Genomic DNA, 18422 nt, shown 5'->3' on the forward strand with positions numbered 1-18422 from the left:
CAGGATAGTGTTCTTAACCACGTGAGCCTGAGGAGTGTAAGTAGTAATACAAGACGTAATTCTTTTTTGACACTTTTTTACAATAGGTCAGATCTAGACTTAGATAAAGCAATATGGTAAGCCTCATCTATACATTGAGTTGAATAGCACCTTTCTAAGAAGCATTGTTTCATCTCCAGGGCCTTCTCTATTAAGTTTTCATCAGAATGGCAGAGGCGTCTTAGTCTGTAGAACTGTCTTACAACCATTTAGATACAAAACAATTGTCAACACCTCCTCATTTTTTCCTTGAAAAAGGCCAAACACATCCAAATATCTGTACCATTTGAGGATTTGTTTGACAAAAAGGATTATTATCAGGATTGAAAACAAATTTGTGCTAAAAGAAACCCATATAGAGGCTGGCATAATCTGGAGCAGATGTAGAACCCATAGATGTGCCTTTAAGTTGTAAGCAGAAATCTCCTATAAAAGGAAATATAATTGAGCTTGAGGACCAGGGAGGCTAATTTACAGTGCAACCGTCTGAAAGTCTTGAAGAGCTGTATCAGAAACTCTTTTTGTTCCATTCATGTGTACAGGGAATCAGCAGGAATTGAGCCTTCACAGCCAGAACGACTTTGATGTGCATGCACCATGGGCCCAAAAAACAGAAGCCTAAAGCGACCTGAAAAACGTTTTTGGTGTATGTGTCCAATGAGCTACTTTTTTTGGAAAGATTGGGGCATCATCTTGGAACACAGTATCCAGTTTGCTTTATGCATCAATGTTTTAGCTGCATTGGAACCACAGGAAGTTAGGCCCTGGAACCAAAACTGAACCTTGGTCAATGGACCCCCCCCAAACCAAAACACAAATCAGCAGTGAACAACAAAGCTACTCCTAGAAAACACTGAAACCTAACACAAAGGAGTAGGCTAAAGAGCTGTGCACGGATCTGTGTTTATTCATCATGCACCTCCATCTTCAGTCTTTGTCCTGCCTACACCCTGAGGGTTTACAACGACTCGGTAAACAGTGGAGTCAGACTGGGGTTGTTTCTTATTAATCCTTTGCTTTGATGCTCAGATTTGACTTTCATCATCTCAGAAAGTCACCCCTAAAACTGGTCACCAACACTGGCAGGCTGATGTTTTATGGCCGTTTTACATTTGTTTTGCAGGAGCTTGGGGAGTTTGGGATTTGGTTTTGCTGCAATCACATTCTGCTCATGAAAAAACACTGGCTGACTTCCTCATCTGCTGTTATTTTTTCCATGCAAAAAGTGGGGCCTAAGGATGGAGATGATTGTCAGTTTATCCATGCATCAGACTTTGTTCCAGAGCAAGATAACTCAACACCTACAGTCCACATGGCCATAACATTTGGTATGGATGTCAATGGTCCCCAGAGGATTCTAAAGAGTCATTTCAGTGTCATTTCAATCTAAATTAATAAATGCTCTGTCTAGTGCCACCTCCAGAAAAACATGCCATTATATACACAATAAATATTAAAATCTAATGGACAGAATGTCATAAAACTTTGACAAAATTAGCTTTCTTCTAGTGCCACCCTTAGGTTCTCAAGATGCATCCGGATCAAAATCGAAGCAAATTTATTTCTTGCAAAATTGACCACTGGAGGGTTTGTGCACTCTATTTTTTTTCCTAAAAAATACCCAATTTACCAACTGCTCAGATGTTATCTGTTGCCAGATAGCAATATATGCACCAACCATGTATGTGGAGTAAGTGAACCACAGGACTAGCACAACATTTTTGCTGCTGTAAAGTGTGTCTACACCTGTACTAGAATGAATTCAGGTGTTCAAACCCACTTGCCTTTCTGTTGACTTATGCAATCACGTTGCCTCAAAAGTTCACTTGATAGTTTATAGGGTTTAGTTCACCTTTAGAGTAGCATTTCATCTGTATATTTTTTTATCCAACACTTGTATATTGTAAGGTGAGCATTTTCTCTAAAGACTATTAGCATTCTTTTTACTTTAATCAGTGATCTTAGTTTGTTTACATTCTCTGGTTTGGTCTTTGGTGTTTCATTCTTTGTTGGGAAGTTGTTTGGTTAACTGGTGGAGGAGCTTTTTCCACAAGAATGGTTACAGTAGGTTGGCAGAGAGGATACAGAGTAATTTCTTAAGTCCAATTTACAATAATAAGTCAAGGACAATCCCTTCAAAATTCATACCCAGGCTCCAGATAGATACTTTATTTTGCTGTTAAGTTTCAGTTTTCTATTTCAGAGCACCTGATTGTTGTACAGCACACAGAGACTCACAGGAAGAATTTGCTGTCCTCAGACATCACCTCACTGAGACATTTACCTTCATTAAACTAAATGTGCCCCTCAGCACCCCCTTCCCTTTGCAACATTCCTTTGCACACAAGCTGTTTGTCTGTGTGCCTTGCTTCCAAACACATTGTACAGAGTATCCATCTGCCAACACAGACAGAAAGATGACACTTCAATCACACAGTGCAAATCTGTGTCTGATCGCACGTCTTGCCACCCAGCACACGTTTGACAAATGGCAACATGCAGGAAGAGGCCAACTTCAACATCAACCCAAAGCAGTACAAAATGTTCACAGCTTGCTAGCATTAAAGCTAAATTCAGATTAAAACTGCTTTGGGAACAGTTTCACTGTGTTAAATACTAACTTTCAACAATGACAGCACATCAAGAAAGGATACTTGTTGCAGGTCATGCTCAAGAGCGAATTTTAATTCAGGATTACAACCCTTTAGATATAAAACAAATGTCAACACATCCTCACTTTTTCCCTGAAAAAGGCCAAACACATCCAAATATCTGTACCATTTGAGGATTTGTTTGACAAAAAGGATTATTATCAGGACTGAAAACAAATTTGAGCTCAAAGAAATTCATATAGAGGTTGGCATAATCTGGAGTAGATGTAGAACCCATAGATGTGCCTTTAAGTTGTAAGTAGAAATCCCCTATAAAAGGAATTATAATTGAGCTAAGGGAATCAGCAGGAATTGAGCCAGCACAGCCAGAGAATGACTTTGATGTGCATGCGCCATGGGCCGAAAATGTTTGTGATGTATGTGTCCAATGAGCTACTTTTTTTGGAAAGATTGGGGCATCATCTTGGAACACAGTATCCAGTTTGCTTTATGCATCAATGTTTTAGCTGCATTGGAACCACAGGAACTTAGGCCCTGGAACCAAAACCGAACCTTGGTCAATGCCCCCCCCCCCTTCATTACAAAAGCCACAACAAATCCCTGCCTGTTTACAAAGCTTTACACAGTCATAATGGGAGAGAGAGAGGAGGGTAATGGGCTAAACCAAAACACAAATCAGTAGTGCACAACAAAGCTACTCATAGAAAGCTCTGAAACCTAACACAAAGGAGTAGGCTAAAGAGCTGTGCATGGATCTGTGTTTATTCATTGTGCAGTGTTACCTCCACCCTCAGTTTTTGTCCTGCCTACACCCTGAGGATTTATTACAACTTGGTAAACAGTGGAGTCAGACTGTAATATCAGTATCTATTGAGTGTTAAATTTGCTTCTTGGAGCCACGTCTGTCCTTCCAGAGGTACTTCCTATTTTCACAAACCCAACCAAGTATTCAGCTAAATCCAGGTGTGACTTAGTGTTCTTTTCCCAGAAGACTGAATGTGAGCCAGCTTTGGCCCATATATGTTGCTAGATTTGGCCAGGTTTTGGGGGATGGCGGAGTTGGGCCAGTTGTGTCTGTGAACCAGCCCCTTTTAGCAGCACTTGTAGTATCTTTGTGCCACAGATGGCCCCCATCAGACCAATGTACTTTTGATATTTCCAATTCATTATTCATCACGTGCCTGGCATGAGTTTGCAAGTAGATTTACCAGATCTAGACTGCTGATGGGCTGAGCTTTTTTGGCAACCATGGCACAGGCGCATTCAGATATATTTGGATCGAAACCCCGAGGTCTGGATCAGGAAGTTTATTTTTCCTCTTTCCTGTGATTTAATTGTCTGGTTCAAAACCTGTATATGTGACTTTTGAAGAATTTCTGAATTATATGAATATGTAAAGATTATTTTGATTGTTAGATTGTTGTATTCTTATTGTCTTTCAAGACCAGTTGAATATGATTGCCCTCTTCTGTCTGTATCTTTATTATATCTATATAACATTTCATCATGCTTGTATTGAACTTCCTGCAATGACATGTATTGTATCAGAATCAGAACCAGGTTAATTGCTAAGTAGGTTTTCAACATTCAAGGAATTGCCTTGTTTTTTGATGCATAATGGTCACAATAAACATAGTAAGAGAAGAAAAGAAACAAGTACTGCAAGTCAAGAATCTTAAATATAAAATGTACTATAAATTACAATTTTTACAATACAAAAAAATCTGTCAAATATATCTGTTCTAAACTGAAAAGAGCAATACAGAGGATTGAAAGTGCAAAATATTGACCAAGGAGTGTGCAAATGTTCACAGTATAAAGAATATAAAGAATATGTGTGTAATGACCCAGCTTAAAATAAAGTTACTTATTGCAAGAAACTTAGATTTACAAATGACAAAAAAACAAAAGAGGCAAACTACAAAGGAAGAGGGCCTGTAGGTACTGCTCAAATCAAATAAATAAATATAACCGAAAGAGAACTCCTAAACCAGAGCATTTGCAAATACAAACTCTAACTACAAGTATAATAAAACCTCAACTAATTAACCAAACAATCAAAACAGCACCCTTGCTCCTAGTATCTCTATACAATAGGTTATCTATATGCATGTGTACTTTCACTGAACAAAACTATACCTGGCCCAGTCCCCAGGTAGTTAAGTCAGTGCCTCAGTTCTAACACACAACAAAAGTCTGCACAGTTCATCTATCAAATACTGGTCAGGGAGTCTGAGATGTGTTTCCCCAGGTTTACGTGCTGCCTCCTGTCAGTGAGGAAGTCTGTGATCCACCTGCAGGTGGGGTAAGGCACACTCAGCTGGGAGAGCTTGTCCTGCAGCAGAGCCAGGATGATGGTGAAAGTGAATCATACCTGCTTACTGCCCATAGGTGTGGAGTATATCAATAGAGAAGAAGAGGGAGAGGAAAGATGCCACCCAAAAGGAAGCTAGAGTGTAGTGTTAAATGGAAATGCGTAATATTGTCAGTTATTTTACTGATGCAGTATGTGATTTAGTTTTAGATCCCCAATAATTTGCTTCATGAATTAGACAAACGTGTTTTTGTCTTATGGAGCAGGTAGAGGAACCAGAAAGTGCAACAACAGAACCATGCAGGTCCACAGCAGACCAAGACACGTCCACAGAGCCAGACAGGGCAACAGTAGACCCAGAGCCAGAGCTATGCAGATTAAAGAACATTGTCTCTACATCAGTAGCAATCGCTCCTCGCTGTTGGAGGAGTATTTTCCAGAAGCAATGAAGAGTAAGACTCTTCACTCATCTTACACCTGCTTGGGTGTGTGCTCTGCCCTTTCATATACTGAGGAGTCCAGAATTAAGGAAGGAAGGGGCAAGGCCAGCTTCAAACATGGTTGGCTCACTAAAAGGGATATTTCTTATTCAGAGGGGACACATCTTTTGTGGTTGGTCTACATTGAAGGAAAGGGAATGTTCTGCTTGCTGTGCAGAATACACAATGCTTCCAATAAGTTATAAACAGAATAAACAGAGCACTTTCAACCTCTCAGCCTCCACAAATTTCAAACAGAGTGCAATAAAAGTTCATGCTACATCTACATAATCTCTTTGGGCCAGTTTATGTTATAGCTTATCACATTTTGACAGATGCACGAGAAGATAGATACCACTCTTATGTCTGTGCATATGGAGCTAGAGGCATGAGGCATTAGCTTAGCTTAGCATAAAGACTGGAAGCAGGAAAAAAATAGCTTCATATAGTTCAAAGTTCAAAAATATGCCTACCAGCACCTGTAACGCTCACTAATCAACACATATCTAATTTGTTTGAGCTGTATACAAACAGAAATGTAAAAACTATTTCTTGGCAAACAACAACAGGGAGCAGTTACTTACACTGAGTTCTTTGTCAGGAAATAGTTACACTACATAACTCCCGCTGAAACCACTAATGTCATTTTTACATTTCTGTTTGTTTACAGATAGCTTTGGAGAGCAGGCTAGCTGTGTCCCCCTTCTTCCATTCTCCATGCTAAACTAAGCTTGTCATCTCCTGGCTCTAATTCCACACATAACCTACAGATATGAGATTGGTATCAATCTTTTCATTTAAGTTATTATTATTCCCTTAGGAAAATTAAATACTAAACCACATTATGAACATTTTGAACCCTCGATGCTGCTGGAGAACTAGTATTTTGTTTACAGCTTGGTATTTTAATGCTGTCTATACTATTTGAAAAGTGTCCAAGTGATATTTTTCCTGTATTTAGTAATTATTCATCTTCTGCACTGATGCATAGATACATTGTTAATTGAGTTCTTCATTATTAGTCATGTATTTCCAATATTCTCCATTGAATTCTATGTTTTTATGTAAAGCCTTTGCTTTGCTGCAGCAGTGACCCAGTTTCCTCATGGGGATCATTACAATTTAATCTTACCTCATCATGTATTTCAATTAGATGTATGTGTTGCATTCTCATATTGTGTATTTTTTTGGATTGAGTGAAAGTGGCTCTTACTGCTGTATGATGGATGCAAAAATCACCAATTCAAAATCACCACAGGATGTGAGTTCTGCCTCGCACTAACTCTTTTTGACTGTACTCCTCTGTTTCCATTCCTGTGTCTCTGCCATGCTCGCTCTCCCCGCCGGCACCAGTTGGAGGCTTTCTACTCGATCTTCACCACGGAGCAGCAGGACCATGTTAAATCTGTGGAGTATCTGCGCAGCAACTTCAGGCCCATTCAGAGCTTGGACAACCGGCAGGTCTTCAAGTCAGCAGTCAAAGACGCCTGGCTGCCCGACCTGACTAACAGCGGCAGCGTGCCATATGGCACGGAGGCTTCCAAAGGTAGGGGTGCTGAGACTTTAAGTTTCAGATGTACGTGTTGACTTTTTCCCCAGTGTCCTTACCGCAGTGGGTTCAAAATCCTATTTTATTCACAATTGTACTTGGGTAGTTGTTTTTCATGTCAAAGTATTTTTAGCTCATATTTTTAAAGTTTTAAATCTTTAAACTACACAGAAAGTAAAAGTCTTGAAAACCAGAAATATTGCTGCTTCTAGCCATTTAAAAAAATGTATTATATAATATTTATATTATATTTAGTTCTTGAATTAATCATTTAATTATTTTATAATAATGAACAGCATGATCATGATGATAATGTTTAAGTAGGTAAGTAGTAAGTAAGAAGGAAATATAAGATAAATTATATGTTCTTAATCTGAAATGTAGATTTATTTCATTTGATTTTGAGCTCAAAAGAAGGAACATACGCATCAAGGTTAATTATTTACAAAAAAAGTCCAAGTGGCATATGTTGTACTCTTGCATATTACATCAACTACATTAATGATTTTAACACTACAAACACTTTCACTTTATTCCTATTACATGAAAATATGTTTAACTTCATCCACTAAGACACTCTGTTAGTGCTCAGTGCCATACTCTTTTTAAATAGCATCATTAAAATTTACCCTCTTTTCTCCCTAAACTGGTCAAGTATTCTCACATTATTCCTGCATGGTGACATTTCTTAATGGTAATAAATGAGGGATATTCAGTGTTGCTCATATGCCCAGAGGAAATTGATTGTCTTCTATTTGTGTGTGTGTGTGTGTGTGGTCTGGGGTAGCTCTGTGTCATTTCACCAGGGAGCTGCGCAACTCCCCTAGCATAAGGCAGTGGGAGGCACACCAGCCATCCTCCCACTCCTGCCTCATTACTACTCAAACAACACTGCATGTTGTGCAGTGTGTCTGTGTGTATGCATGCATGTGTGTGAATGTGCATGTGTTTCTCTGTGCATTTGTGTGTGGCCTAGCACCTGTGCTGTGTCAACTGTCCTACCAGGATTTGTCCCCTCCCTTCCTCCATACACACTTCCATATGGTCAACTAAGAGAGAAGTGCATTACACACATACACAAACCCACTCACACGCTCACACTATATATATATATATATATATATGTGTGTGTGTGTGTGTGTGTGTGTGTGTGTTGTCCTGGCACAGTGTGCTGTATGCTCGTGCAGTATGTCCTTTAGTGCTGCAGTGGCACAGCTGTAAGCAGATCTATAAGACTGGCAGAGGAAATGCAGTAGAGGTGGAGGAGGAGGAAGGATGGCTGCGGAGAAAGGCAAAGAGGAGAATAAGAACTGAAAAAACAACAGACGCTGCATGTCTGTAGCTACCATAGCTATAGATACAGCTGAGTGGGCTAAGGATTGAAATCTGTTCATGTATGTGAGTGTTCACCTGGCCTATAACCCCTCTCCACTGATTCACCTGACAACATACAAACACACATCTTACAGCTGGTATTGAAGAGTGAAAACCTGTACAAAATCCATATAGCAGCAGCTTAATTACATGAGTCATTTTCTTTCCAGTCCCCCCTCCCTGTGCTAATTTATTCCATTTTACTGTGGCTCAGCCTGAACACCTTGCTCCTGCTAGTGAATATTTCCCATCAGCCATGATGCTTCATTTACTTTGGGTCCCTGAATGACTGGCAGCACACACATTCAGCCTCACATTTAGTGACGGATATAGGCTATGTACTATGAATACACAAAACAGAGAGGAATAGTGTTTGGGTGTTGTTAAAGCTATACCCAGTACAGTCTTTCCAGTACAGAGAAATGTCTGTTATGTGGTTAACAGAAAAAAAGGCAAAGGTACAAGACTGTATAAACAATTATTTTAAGAGTGAAGGAACTTCACATCCCATAAACCATTGCAAATGGTACCTTTCCAACATCTTCCAACCTAACGTTAGTAGCGCGCTTCTTCTTGAATTTAACCTTTGTCATTATTATAGCGTTGTAGTGATTCTCTAAAGAAACGCAGTATGTCAGAAAGGGAAATTATGGTTGCTCTGTAATGTAAATAATCGTAGAGTTCAGTGGTAGTAGTAACTCACTAGCTAAACCTGTTGTAAGTTGTAAGTGTGTAAATAATGTAAAAAAAAGCTCACTCGCTGTTCACAGGTTCGCATTTGTGCGTGCGGTAAACATTTCCATGGTAACAGCTAGCTTCACCAATAAGAGATGTCGCTTGGCTAACCGGGCAACTATGAGTGTCAAACTGTATGCCAACATTGTTCAACTGAAGATGGGTAATGTTATGTCTGTGGAAACACTTCAAACATGTCATTTATGACGGCATCACCCGAATGTGTTGATTAGTGGAATGAGACAAAACCATACTGGAAGGTGAGTCCTTCTCCCCACAGCGTTCAGGCAGCCTCTCCCTGCAGATTCAGGCCGTGCCAAATCAATAACTAATGCTATAAGACTGTTTATCGCTGTAGATGTGTGTCCATACTCGATCATAGAGAACACAGAAATTAAGCATATGGTCAAAGTGCTTGAGCACCACAACAATGTGCCTTCATGTGTGTATTTCAGTCTGTCCGTTGTGCCTGCCCTGTATAAACCAGTGCAAGCTGAAATTGTTCAGGAATTATCAACAGGTCAGAGTCTTACAATGGAGCATTACTGACATTTGTGTTATTTATTTGTTATTTTGTTATTTTTCTTATTGACAATATGACAGTATTTCAGTGTATTAACTGTTACAGTAAGAATCATGGCCAATGAGCTACTGTTTAATGTTACATAACATTTAATACAATTCTTCAAAATAAATTAATTTATAAACAACTTTTTTTGTTTTCCATGCCGTACTGAAAACATACCGAACCTTGACCCTAAAACATTCCAATAATATAATATATATTATTCTGAAATTGGCCATTCTGCTTAATGAGTACTTTTACTTTTGGTACTTTAAGTATATTTTGATGCTAATACTTTTGTACTTTTACTTAAGTAAAAGATCTAAGTACTTCTTCCACCACTGTTCAACACTGATCTGTGGGTACAAAAGTGGCCAAAAGACTATTTCATTTGCAGAATCTTATTTATATATTTTTTTATTCAAGCAAATCTACAGTGCACATTAATGTCAGATATATGTCAGCTGCAGACAGAAAGAAATTGTTTTTGTGGCATGAGGTTTTGGTCCTGATGGACTGCAGCCTGCTGCTGGAGGGGAGTGTCTGAAGCAGTTTGTGTCCAGGGTAGGAGGGGTCAGCCACAATCTTTCCTGCATGCCTCAGGGCCCTGGAGGCGCACAGGTCCTGAAGGGAAGGTAGTTTGCAGCCAATCACCTTCTCTGCAGAGCGAATGATACGCTGCAGTCTGCCCTTCTCCTTGGCAGTGGCAGCAGCGTACCAGATGGTGATGTAGGACGTGAGGATGGACTTGATGATGGCAGTGTAGAAGTGCACCATCATTGTCTTTGGCAGGTTGAATTTCTTCAGCTGCCGCAGGAAGTACATCAAGGAAGTCATACAGGGTGATGGGAGTGGGTGGGGCTTTCTGTGATCCACAACCATCGCCACTGTCTTAACAGCATTAAGGTTGTTCTGACAGCACCAGGTCACCAGGTGGTCAATCTCCCACCTGTAGGTGGACTCATCCCCATCAGAGATGAGCCCAATGAGGGTGGTGTCTCCCGCAAACCTCAGAAGCTTGACGGACTGGTGACTGGAGGTGCGGCTGTTGGTGTACAGGGAGAAGAGCAGAGGGGAAAGACTGCAGCCTCGAGGGGAACTGGTGATGATGGTCCAGGTGTTATAGACATATTTTCAATTTATTCAGTGATAAATAAGTGAAATATTCATATATAAATTTTATTAGTACTGTATCAAGTATTTTGAGCAATGCAAGTGCCAGTCTAAGTGCCACTCAATTTACAGTCCCTCATGTTATTGAGTGGTTGCCTGTTATAAAACAATGACACACAGTGTCGTATATGCACAGCACCCAGATGAGCTGTACTACAGAGAGTTGGACAGAGAATAAATATAAACTTCACACATAATACATTTTTCACATCAGAAGTTTTTTTCCAGCCGCATAAAAGCAACAGTTAATGTGCACCAAAATTCATTCCATTATCATGCATTTTGATGATGTTACTACTCAGGAAAGTTGACATGTCAACTAAATGTCATCAGTAATCAGGGCTGGACTGGTAAAGAAGAATGGCCCTGGATTCATCATCGCATCAATCGACTTTATAAAAAGTTTCAACAAAATGCACATGATATAGCTAAATAGCCAGCTAGCCAAATCCCAAACATATATCTTATCTTATCCCTAATGTCTTCTGTCTTACCGCATCAGGTGGAGAACCTTGACCAACTGTTCAACTGGTATTGCTGGGCTCACTGGGCTGTTCTCTCTGCTCTCTCTCCTCTCTGCTGCCAGTGCCTTTAGACTTACTAGGCTGAAATGACTGACTGGTAATGGCGCCAAATGAATAATTAGTTATTTTAAAACATTTGGCTGCATCAGCCTCAAGGGACTTCAACCTTTTCTCTCAGCTTTTCAGCACCATCCTTAAGTTTTTTTTTTCTCTTTTTATTTGTCCATCTTACTCCACTCCATGTAATGTCACCACAGATGGGAAAGGGGTGGGGCCCAGGTAAGTTAGAATGAAATGGACCAACAGTAATTGGCTGGGGGAAAGAGGCTGACAGATATAATACCCAACCACAGCCACACTGTTGCGTAATCAAAGACACATCTCTCTCGCTCTTGTTTTGTATAGTTTTGGCACTCTGTTTTTGCAGATGTGCTGTTAATGAAGGCACTGAGCCCTAAGGCCAGGGGAGGGGTTTAAAGATGTTATTGGGCCATCCCAGCATCAAGAAAAAACCAATGGGGTGATCTACCAGTTTTATGGGCCAACAGTTGTGTCAGCCCACTGGGAAAGTGCCCGGTCTGCCAGATGGCAAGTCCAGCCCTGTCAGTAATGTACTGTAAATGTCTTGTTTAATGTGTACAGCCATCATTGCTGACTGAAGTTTCCCTGGACAGAGGTCATTGTTAAAAGATAAATCTTTTTTTTTTCTACAACCTGATTATTATTTTTATAGCTTTGGCTATTGGTCCCATTGTTTGTTATGACATTGTAAGACATGTTAAGTGTTGATACCTGCCAATGCAAAATTATTACACACAGTTTGAAGCAATGTAGACTATCTTCCCTCCCTTCTTCACGTCCCTCCCATTTTCTTCATTGGATGACTGCCCTGCACAGTGCTTAATAATAGCAGTTAAAACTGGAGTTTGTGTGTCCTGCTCAGAGCATCTAAGTTGGTACTGATGGATGAAAAAAAAAATCCTTCCCAACTATGCTTTAACACTACAAAGGTAGGAAAAATATGAACACCAGCACTAAGGGTTTTGGCTGCTCAGGAATAATAACGCAAAGGAGGATTTGGCACCAGCCCTTTTACTATTGGTACATGTCCAACAGCAGCGCGGCCTCTATATGTTACGGACAGAGCAGACCGGAGACACTGAGATGAGACTGATATAGTTTATTGCACACAAAGGGAATTTGGAAATGTGAAGAGGATTATGCTACCATCCTTTAACTGGTAGAAGAGGAGCTCTGGGGTTGAGTAGACACACACTGGAGAGTGGAGACACACGGAACCGGGATCGGGAGCGACACACACTGGAGACTGGAGATGGTCGGGACCGGGGCTCTGGAGACAAGTAGACGTTTTGCTGAGACGTAGGTGAGTCCGTGGCTTTGTGGAGGCAGGATATGGAGATCTGTCCTTATTCCAAACGAGACCGGACACTGACTGAGGTGAGGGATGGTGTTTTATAGGGGAGTGGAGTGATGATTAGGTGCAGGTGTGTGATAGGTGACAGGTGACTGGAATTAGTACTCGGGTGAGGGAGTGCGGTGTGTGTGTGGTGTAGTGGAGCCTGGCGTGTCTGTGACACTATAGTACTATAACTAAGTTCTCACCCAATCCCTACCAATGCAAAAACCCGCAGACCGACCCACAATCAAGACCCGGTCATCGATCAACTGTGGTCAACATGCTGCAAGGCCAGAGAGCGAGAGAACGAGAGAGCGAGAGAGGGTTTTACCTGTGTCAGATACCCTCTACCCATGTTCTCTTCTGTGTGATTGGGCCCTAGTCTCCATCACTTACTGCCATCCAGACCTCTCCCCTGTGTGTGTGTATGTGTGTGTGCGTGTGTGTGTGAGAGCCCGCTTATCTTTGATGAAATCTGTAAGAGGGTCTCTTCAATACCCTGCCAGACACACAGGGCTACAATACCTTTTCAATTGTGTCACACACAGGGAAAATCAGTTGTAACAATTCTAAGGTAGTGCATGCAGAAAAACACACACACATACATACAAAATATAGCCTACCCCTGACAAGGAGGTGAAAGGACCATGTGAATGACAATAGCTTTATCCGAGGATTTGTTCAGATTGAGGAAAATATCACAATTCAGCCTATAGGTATGTTGATTTAGGCACAAGCAATTAGATAGATTACTGATATTACAGTATTATATTACAGTATTAAATGAAAATATTAAATGAAACCTCAGCATTTTGGGAAATATCCTTCTTTGACCGTTTGCAGATGAAATATCCCTGTTCCATGTTTCAGGCTGCGCTGTCGGTCCCATGGGGCGACTCAGGCCTGAGTCAGATCTCTTCCTCCATATGCGTCCATATGCAGACTGATGAAGTTGTGATGGTAATGCGGTATGAGCGTCTGCCAGCTTTTGGCTTAGTTTAAAGTTTGTTACAGTCCTTGTTAAGACTTCGGTGCTGCAACTGGATGTAGCAACTTCTGTAATCTGGTATCAGTAAGTATCATTAGTTTGCTAATAGAGTTTCTTTTTTAAGAGTTAAGTCTTTGAGTCTCTTTCACTCCTTATCTCCATCTTTCTCTATTTCTCCTTCTCTGCACTGACTAGTGCGTAAGGCCCATGATTTCTTCTTTTCTAACCTTGTTAGATCTCAGAAATGGCATAGGTCTTCTTTTAGCAGGCTTCTTTTTTTCAGACATGGATATCAGCATTTTTCATGTTCTGTGTGCTTTTGGTCCCACGGGCTAAGTTGAGGCCTGTTGGGCCTCTGGTCTGGTGTTGTCGCATCCGGGGAGGGGGTGGAGATCCACTGTTAATCGGTGGTCATGGGGAGCAGCGTAAGTATACAGTGCAGAGGATAAGAGGTTTCCTCTTGGTTTCACTCCACTCCCACCATATCTTATCATGATTCTTTCTGATTGATTAATAAAGTTTTAAGTTTAATTGTCCCATGTTAAAGCTTTGTCTTATCAGTTGTTGGAAGGCACCACATACGTTTATCGATAAAACAGGATATTGTCCAATTATAATGGACTATTACTAAGTAAAAGTAATTAACAGACAGCGTTAATTAAATGTCATACATGGTAAGCCTAATATATGTTACGACATCTACTATAATGATGACACACCATATATAGGTATACACATATATCTGCAACAGTAAATGAAATAGTAAAATAACATGACACAAGTTAGATGTACATATATTTCAATAATCTTTGTATTTCATGAATGTCTTGTGTCTGCCTGCTTGCCTCTTCTCTCAGAGGGGTGAGAGGTCAGCAGACACACACACGCGCATTGAGGGTGTGTGGGATGCCTGTCATTGATTGCTTCTAGTGTTTTCACCTGTGTCAGTTGGTTTCACCTGTGTCTCGTTGTCTCCGCTACCTGAGTGTTTTTAGTCTGTGTTCTTCCTTTGTTCTGTGTTAGATCGTCGTTGTACCTTGTGCCATTGTTTCCTGTGGGTGTATATCATTGTACTGTGTTTGTTCACCTGGATCTCACCTGCTCTTCTAGTTATTGGACTTCTGCGTACTGTCATGTCCTGCTCTGCCTCTTAGTTGTAGTTTTCCTCAGTTTCATGTTTTCTATCGACGTTTCCTGTTTTATTTTGAAATATTCTCCCTCCCTCATGTGTCTTGTAGTTTTGCTTCTTGTCTTTGATTGTGTGCCCTTGGTTTCACCTGTGTCTCGTTGTCTCCCCTACCTGAGTGTTTTTAGTTAAAGAGCATGTGTGTCAAAGACTTTTGTTTGGGATAAGATAATTTAAGTTCACCCCAAAATCAAAAATACATATTTTCCCTCTTACCTGTAGTGCCATTTATCCATCTAGATTGTTTTGGTGTGAGTTGCTGAGTTAGATATTGGCCGTAGAGATGCCTGCCTTTCTTGAATATAATGGAACTATATGGTAGTTGCTTATGGTGCTCAAAGTGCCAAACATACATTTGAAAAACTCAACAGCAATGTCTCTTTCCAGAAATCATGACCTGGTTCCTCAAGATAATCCACAGATTGAGCAGTTTCATGTTCATGTCTACATGAAACTGCTCAATCTGTGGATTATCTTGAGGAACCAGGTCATGATTTCTGGAAAGAGACATTGCTGTTGAGTTTTTCAAATGTGTTTTGTTTTTGTTTGTTCTTTTTTTTTGTTTTTTGTTTTTTGGTTATCAAGAAGTTTTACTGTGTAGGCTGCTCCTCTAACTCTAGTTATAGTGGTATTAATGTTCTAACTTGTGACACACACACACACACACAGGGCATGGTTGACTGGGCCCAAATTGATATAATCTGTTAAATACATTTTCCCTGCAAAGAGGTCATTCACTGATTGACTTCCAAATGATGTCTGTGTATGTGTGTTCTACTTTGGGAATGTGTGTGCTTTGTGTTTATGTGACTAATGGTTTTAGTAATGCTAAGCCACATGGGGCTCGACTGCAGGTTATGAATAGAAAAACTCCACTGCAGCTCTATGAGCAAGCTAATCAATTTGGTTCCACCAGGCACGTGAGCGCTATTCTCAATCAACCTATGTTCATCATCAAATTATCTTACACATTTGCATAATATGATACAGTGTTTGGAATAATCATTATGTGCATCATTCGATGGTAATACGCTACTCCCTCTTTTCCAACAGTGAATAGTGTAACAAATTGCTGCTTAACATACACTAGAAATGCTAAGACTAAAGAATGTGTACACCCGAACATTCCACCCATATGTGATTGTTAAACGCATCATTCCATTATTAATCTGCTACTATACTAGCCTCCACTCCCATTTGAAAGCTTTTCACCAGATTTTGGAACTTGGCTGCAGGGATTTGCACCCCTTCAGCCACAAGAGCATTAGTGAGGCCCAACACTGATGTTGGGTGATGAAGCTGTCGTATGATGTGTAGTGGTATGTGGACCCAAATGCAGATGACCAGGAAGCGGTATAAAGTGAAGTAGCCAGATGGCTACAGTGTTTATTGGGGTTGATGGTTTACAGGCAGGTAGACAGTGCAACAAACTGACAAAAGGCAGATAGGTTACCGGCTGGCAGTGGTGAACAATCAAAACTGGAGTGAAAACAAAGCCAGGAAGTAAAACCACAAGACACACAAGGGAAGGAGAATACTACAAAATAAAACAGGAAATGAAAAACCTTAAACTACCACAAAGGCCTGGTCGCAGTTGGCGTTCCAGTTCATCCTAAAGGTGTTGGATGGGGTTGAAGTCATGGCTCTGTGCATGCCAATCAAGTTCTTCCATAGCAAACTGGGAAAACAATTTCTTTCTGGACCTGACGGGGCATTGTCAAATTGAAACAAGAGAATCTTCCCCAAATTGTTGCCAAAAAGAACACTATTGTTTGAATTATCATTGTATACTATAACATCAATATTTCCCTTCAGTGGAGTTAAGGGGCCTAGCCCAAACCATGGAAAAACAACACCAGACCAAAAGTACACAAAGGGATGTACTTAAAATTAGAATTACAATCAGGTTTATTGCCAAGTAGGTTTTCACATACAAGGAATTTGCCTTTTTTGTGCATAACAACAACAAACATAGTTAGAGTGAATTAGAGTTTGCACTCATTTTGTCTTTATTGCTGATTAAAAATGTTTCACATTTTAGTCTGACTTACCTGCACACTGAGTAGTTATAAAACGCCCCAGGAGGTATCAATTATTTGTGACATTGCAAACTCTGAGAAGGCCATCCTCAGGCAAATACACAAGTATTATGAGGCTTATATAGTGAGGCAAAAAGAAACATAATCATCTAAACAAATAGGTGCATTTTCTGAGTGAATGTTCCACATGTGCCTTAAAGAAATATCCAAACAAAACCAACACATAACATTATCTTCTTTTTTTAACTTTCTGCTAAGATCTGTGCAAAATGTTAAAAACCTATAAATACCATCTTAATATTTTCATTTGTAACTATTTTGTTAAAAGTTTAGATCACCACTATATTTCCAATGAACATAGGAAACTGATGAATGACAACTTATAAGAATGTGCTTTTACTTTAAAGTATATTTAGTCTGATCGCCGTGATATACAGTGGTTTGAAAAAGTATTTGCCCCCTTCCTGATTTCTATTTTTTTTGCATCTTTGTCACACTTAAATGTTTCAGGTCATCAAACAAATTTAAATATTAGTCAGAGATAACACAACTAAACACAAAATGCAGTTTTTAAATAAATGTTGTTATTATTAAGGGAAAACAAACTTTAAACCTACATGGCCCTGTGTGAAGTAGTGATTGCCACCTAAACCTAATAACTGGTTGGGCCACCCTTAGCAGCAACAACTGCAATCAAGCATTTGCAATAACTTGCAATGAGTTTTTTTTACAGTGCTGTGGAGGAATTCTTGCAGAATTGTTGTAATTCAGCCACATCGGAGGGTCTTCGAGCATGAACTGTCTTTTTAAGGTCATGCCACAGCATCTCTATAGAATTCAGGTCAGGACTTTGACTAGGCCACTCCAAAGTCTTCTTTTTGTTCTTCAGCCATTCAGAGGTGGACTTGCTGGTGTAACAGCAATATTAAAGGTTGTAACTTTACAAGTTGTTTTGTATGACTTAAGTACACTTGAAATAATTGAAAATATGTATAACAGTAATTATAATGATAGAACCTATTGATAATAACCCAGTGTCATAATTTGTCAAAATCAAGTGATGCCTTCAACCTCTTTACTGTGGAGTACACATCACATTAGCCTAGACATTGTAACTTTACTGAAGTGTCTGTCATAACCCGGTCCATAGGCCATGACAAAACCAGTAAAAGACACAAAATGCCAATAAATACAAGTTATTTATTGTAATAAAGAAAATAAGTTGAATTGTAACTTTGGATATGAGGTGTGTCAAATAAATCTGTAGTGTTCACGTGGATGTGTGTGGATGTGTAGGAGAAGGTGTTGTGGGATAAAAGTAAAACAAAATGCTAAGCAAAGCAATAGAGTGCAGGCGTTGACAGGGAAGAGAGCGAGCCACGCTGGAAAGCTGGGACTTTTATATCCTGTAGAGTACTGCACCCAGGT

At 40.0% G+C, this 18422-nt stretch overlaps 1 protein-coding gene across 4 annotated transcripts in view; it reads left to right on the forward strand.

The window, feature by feature from the left end:
• Positions 1 to 18422, forward strand: part of LOC122883490 (receptor-type tyrosine-protein phosphatase gamma-like) — a 577119-nt gene that overhangs the window by 482987 nt on the left and 75710 nt on the right. For all 4 annotated transcript variants that reach the window (XM_044212273.1, XM_044212264.1, XM_044212251.1 and 1 more), the window contains exon 8: positions 6798 to 6990. In XM_044212273.1, the coding sequence (XP_044068208.1) occupies positions 6798 to 6990 (193 nt within the window). The remainder of the gene's footprint in view (positions 1 to 6797; positions 6991 to 18422) is intronic.

The sequence above is a fragment of the Siniperca chuatsi genome, linkage group LG2 (genome assembly GCF_020085105.1).
Source record: "Siniperca chuatsi isolate FFG_IHB_CAS linkage group LG2, ASM2008510v1, whole genome shotgun sequence".
In the NCBI taxonomy this organism is placed as follows: domain Eukaryota; kingdom Metazoa; phylum Chordata; class Actinopteri; order Centrarchiformes; family Sinipercidae; genus Siniperca; species Siniperca chuatsi.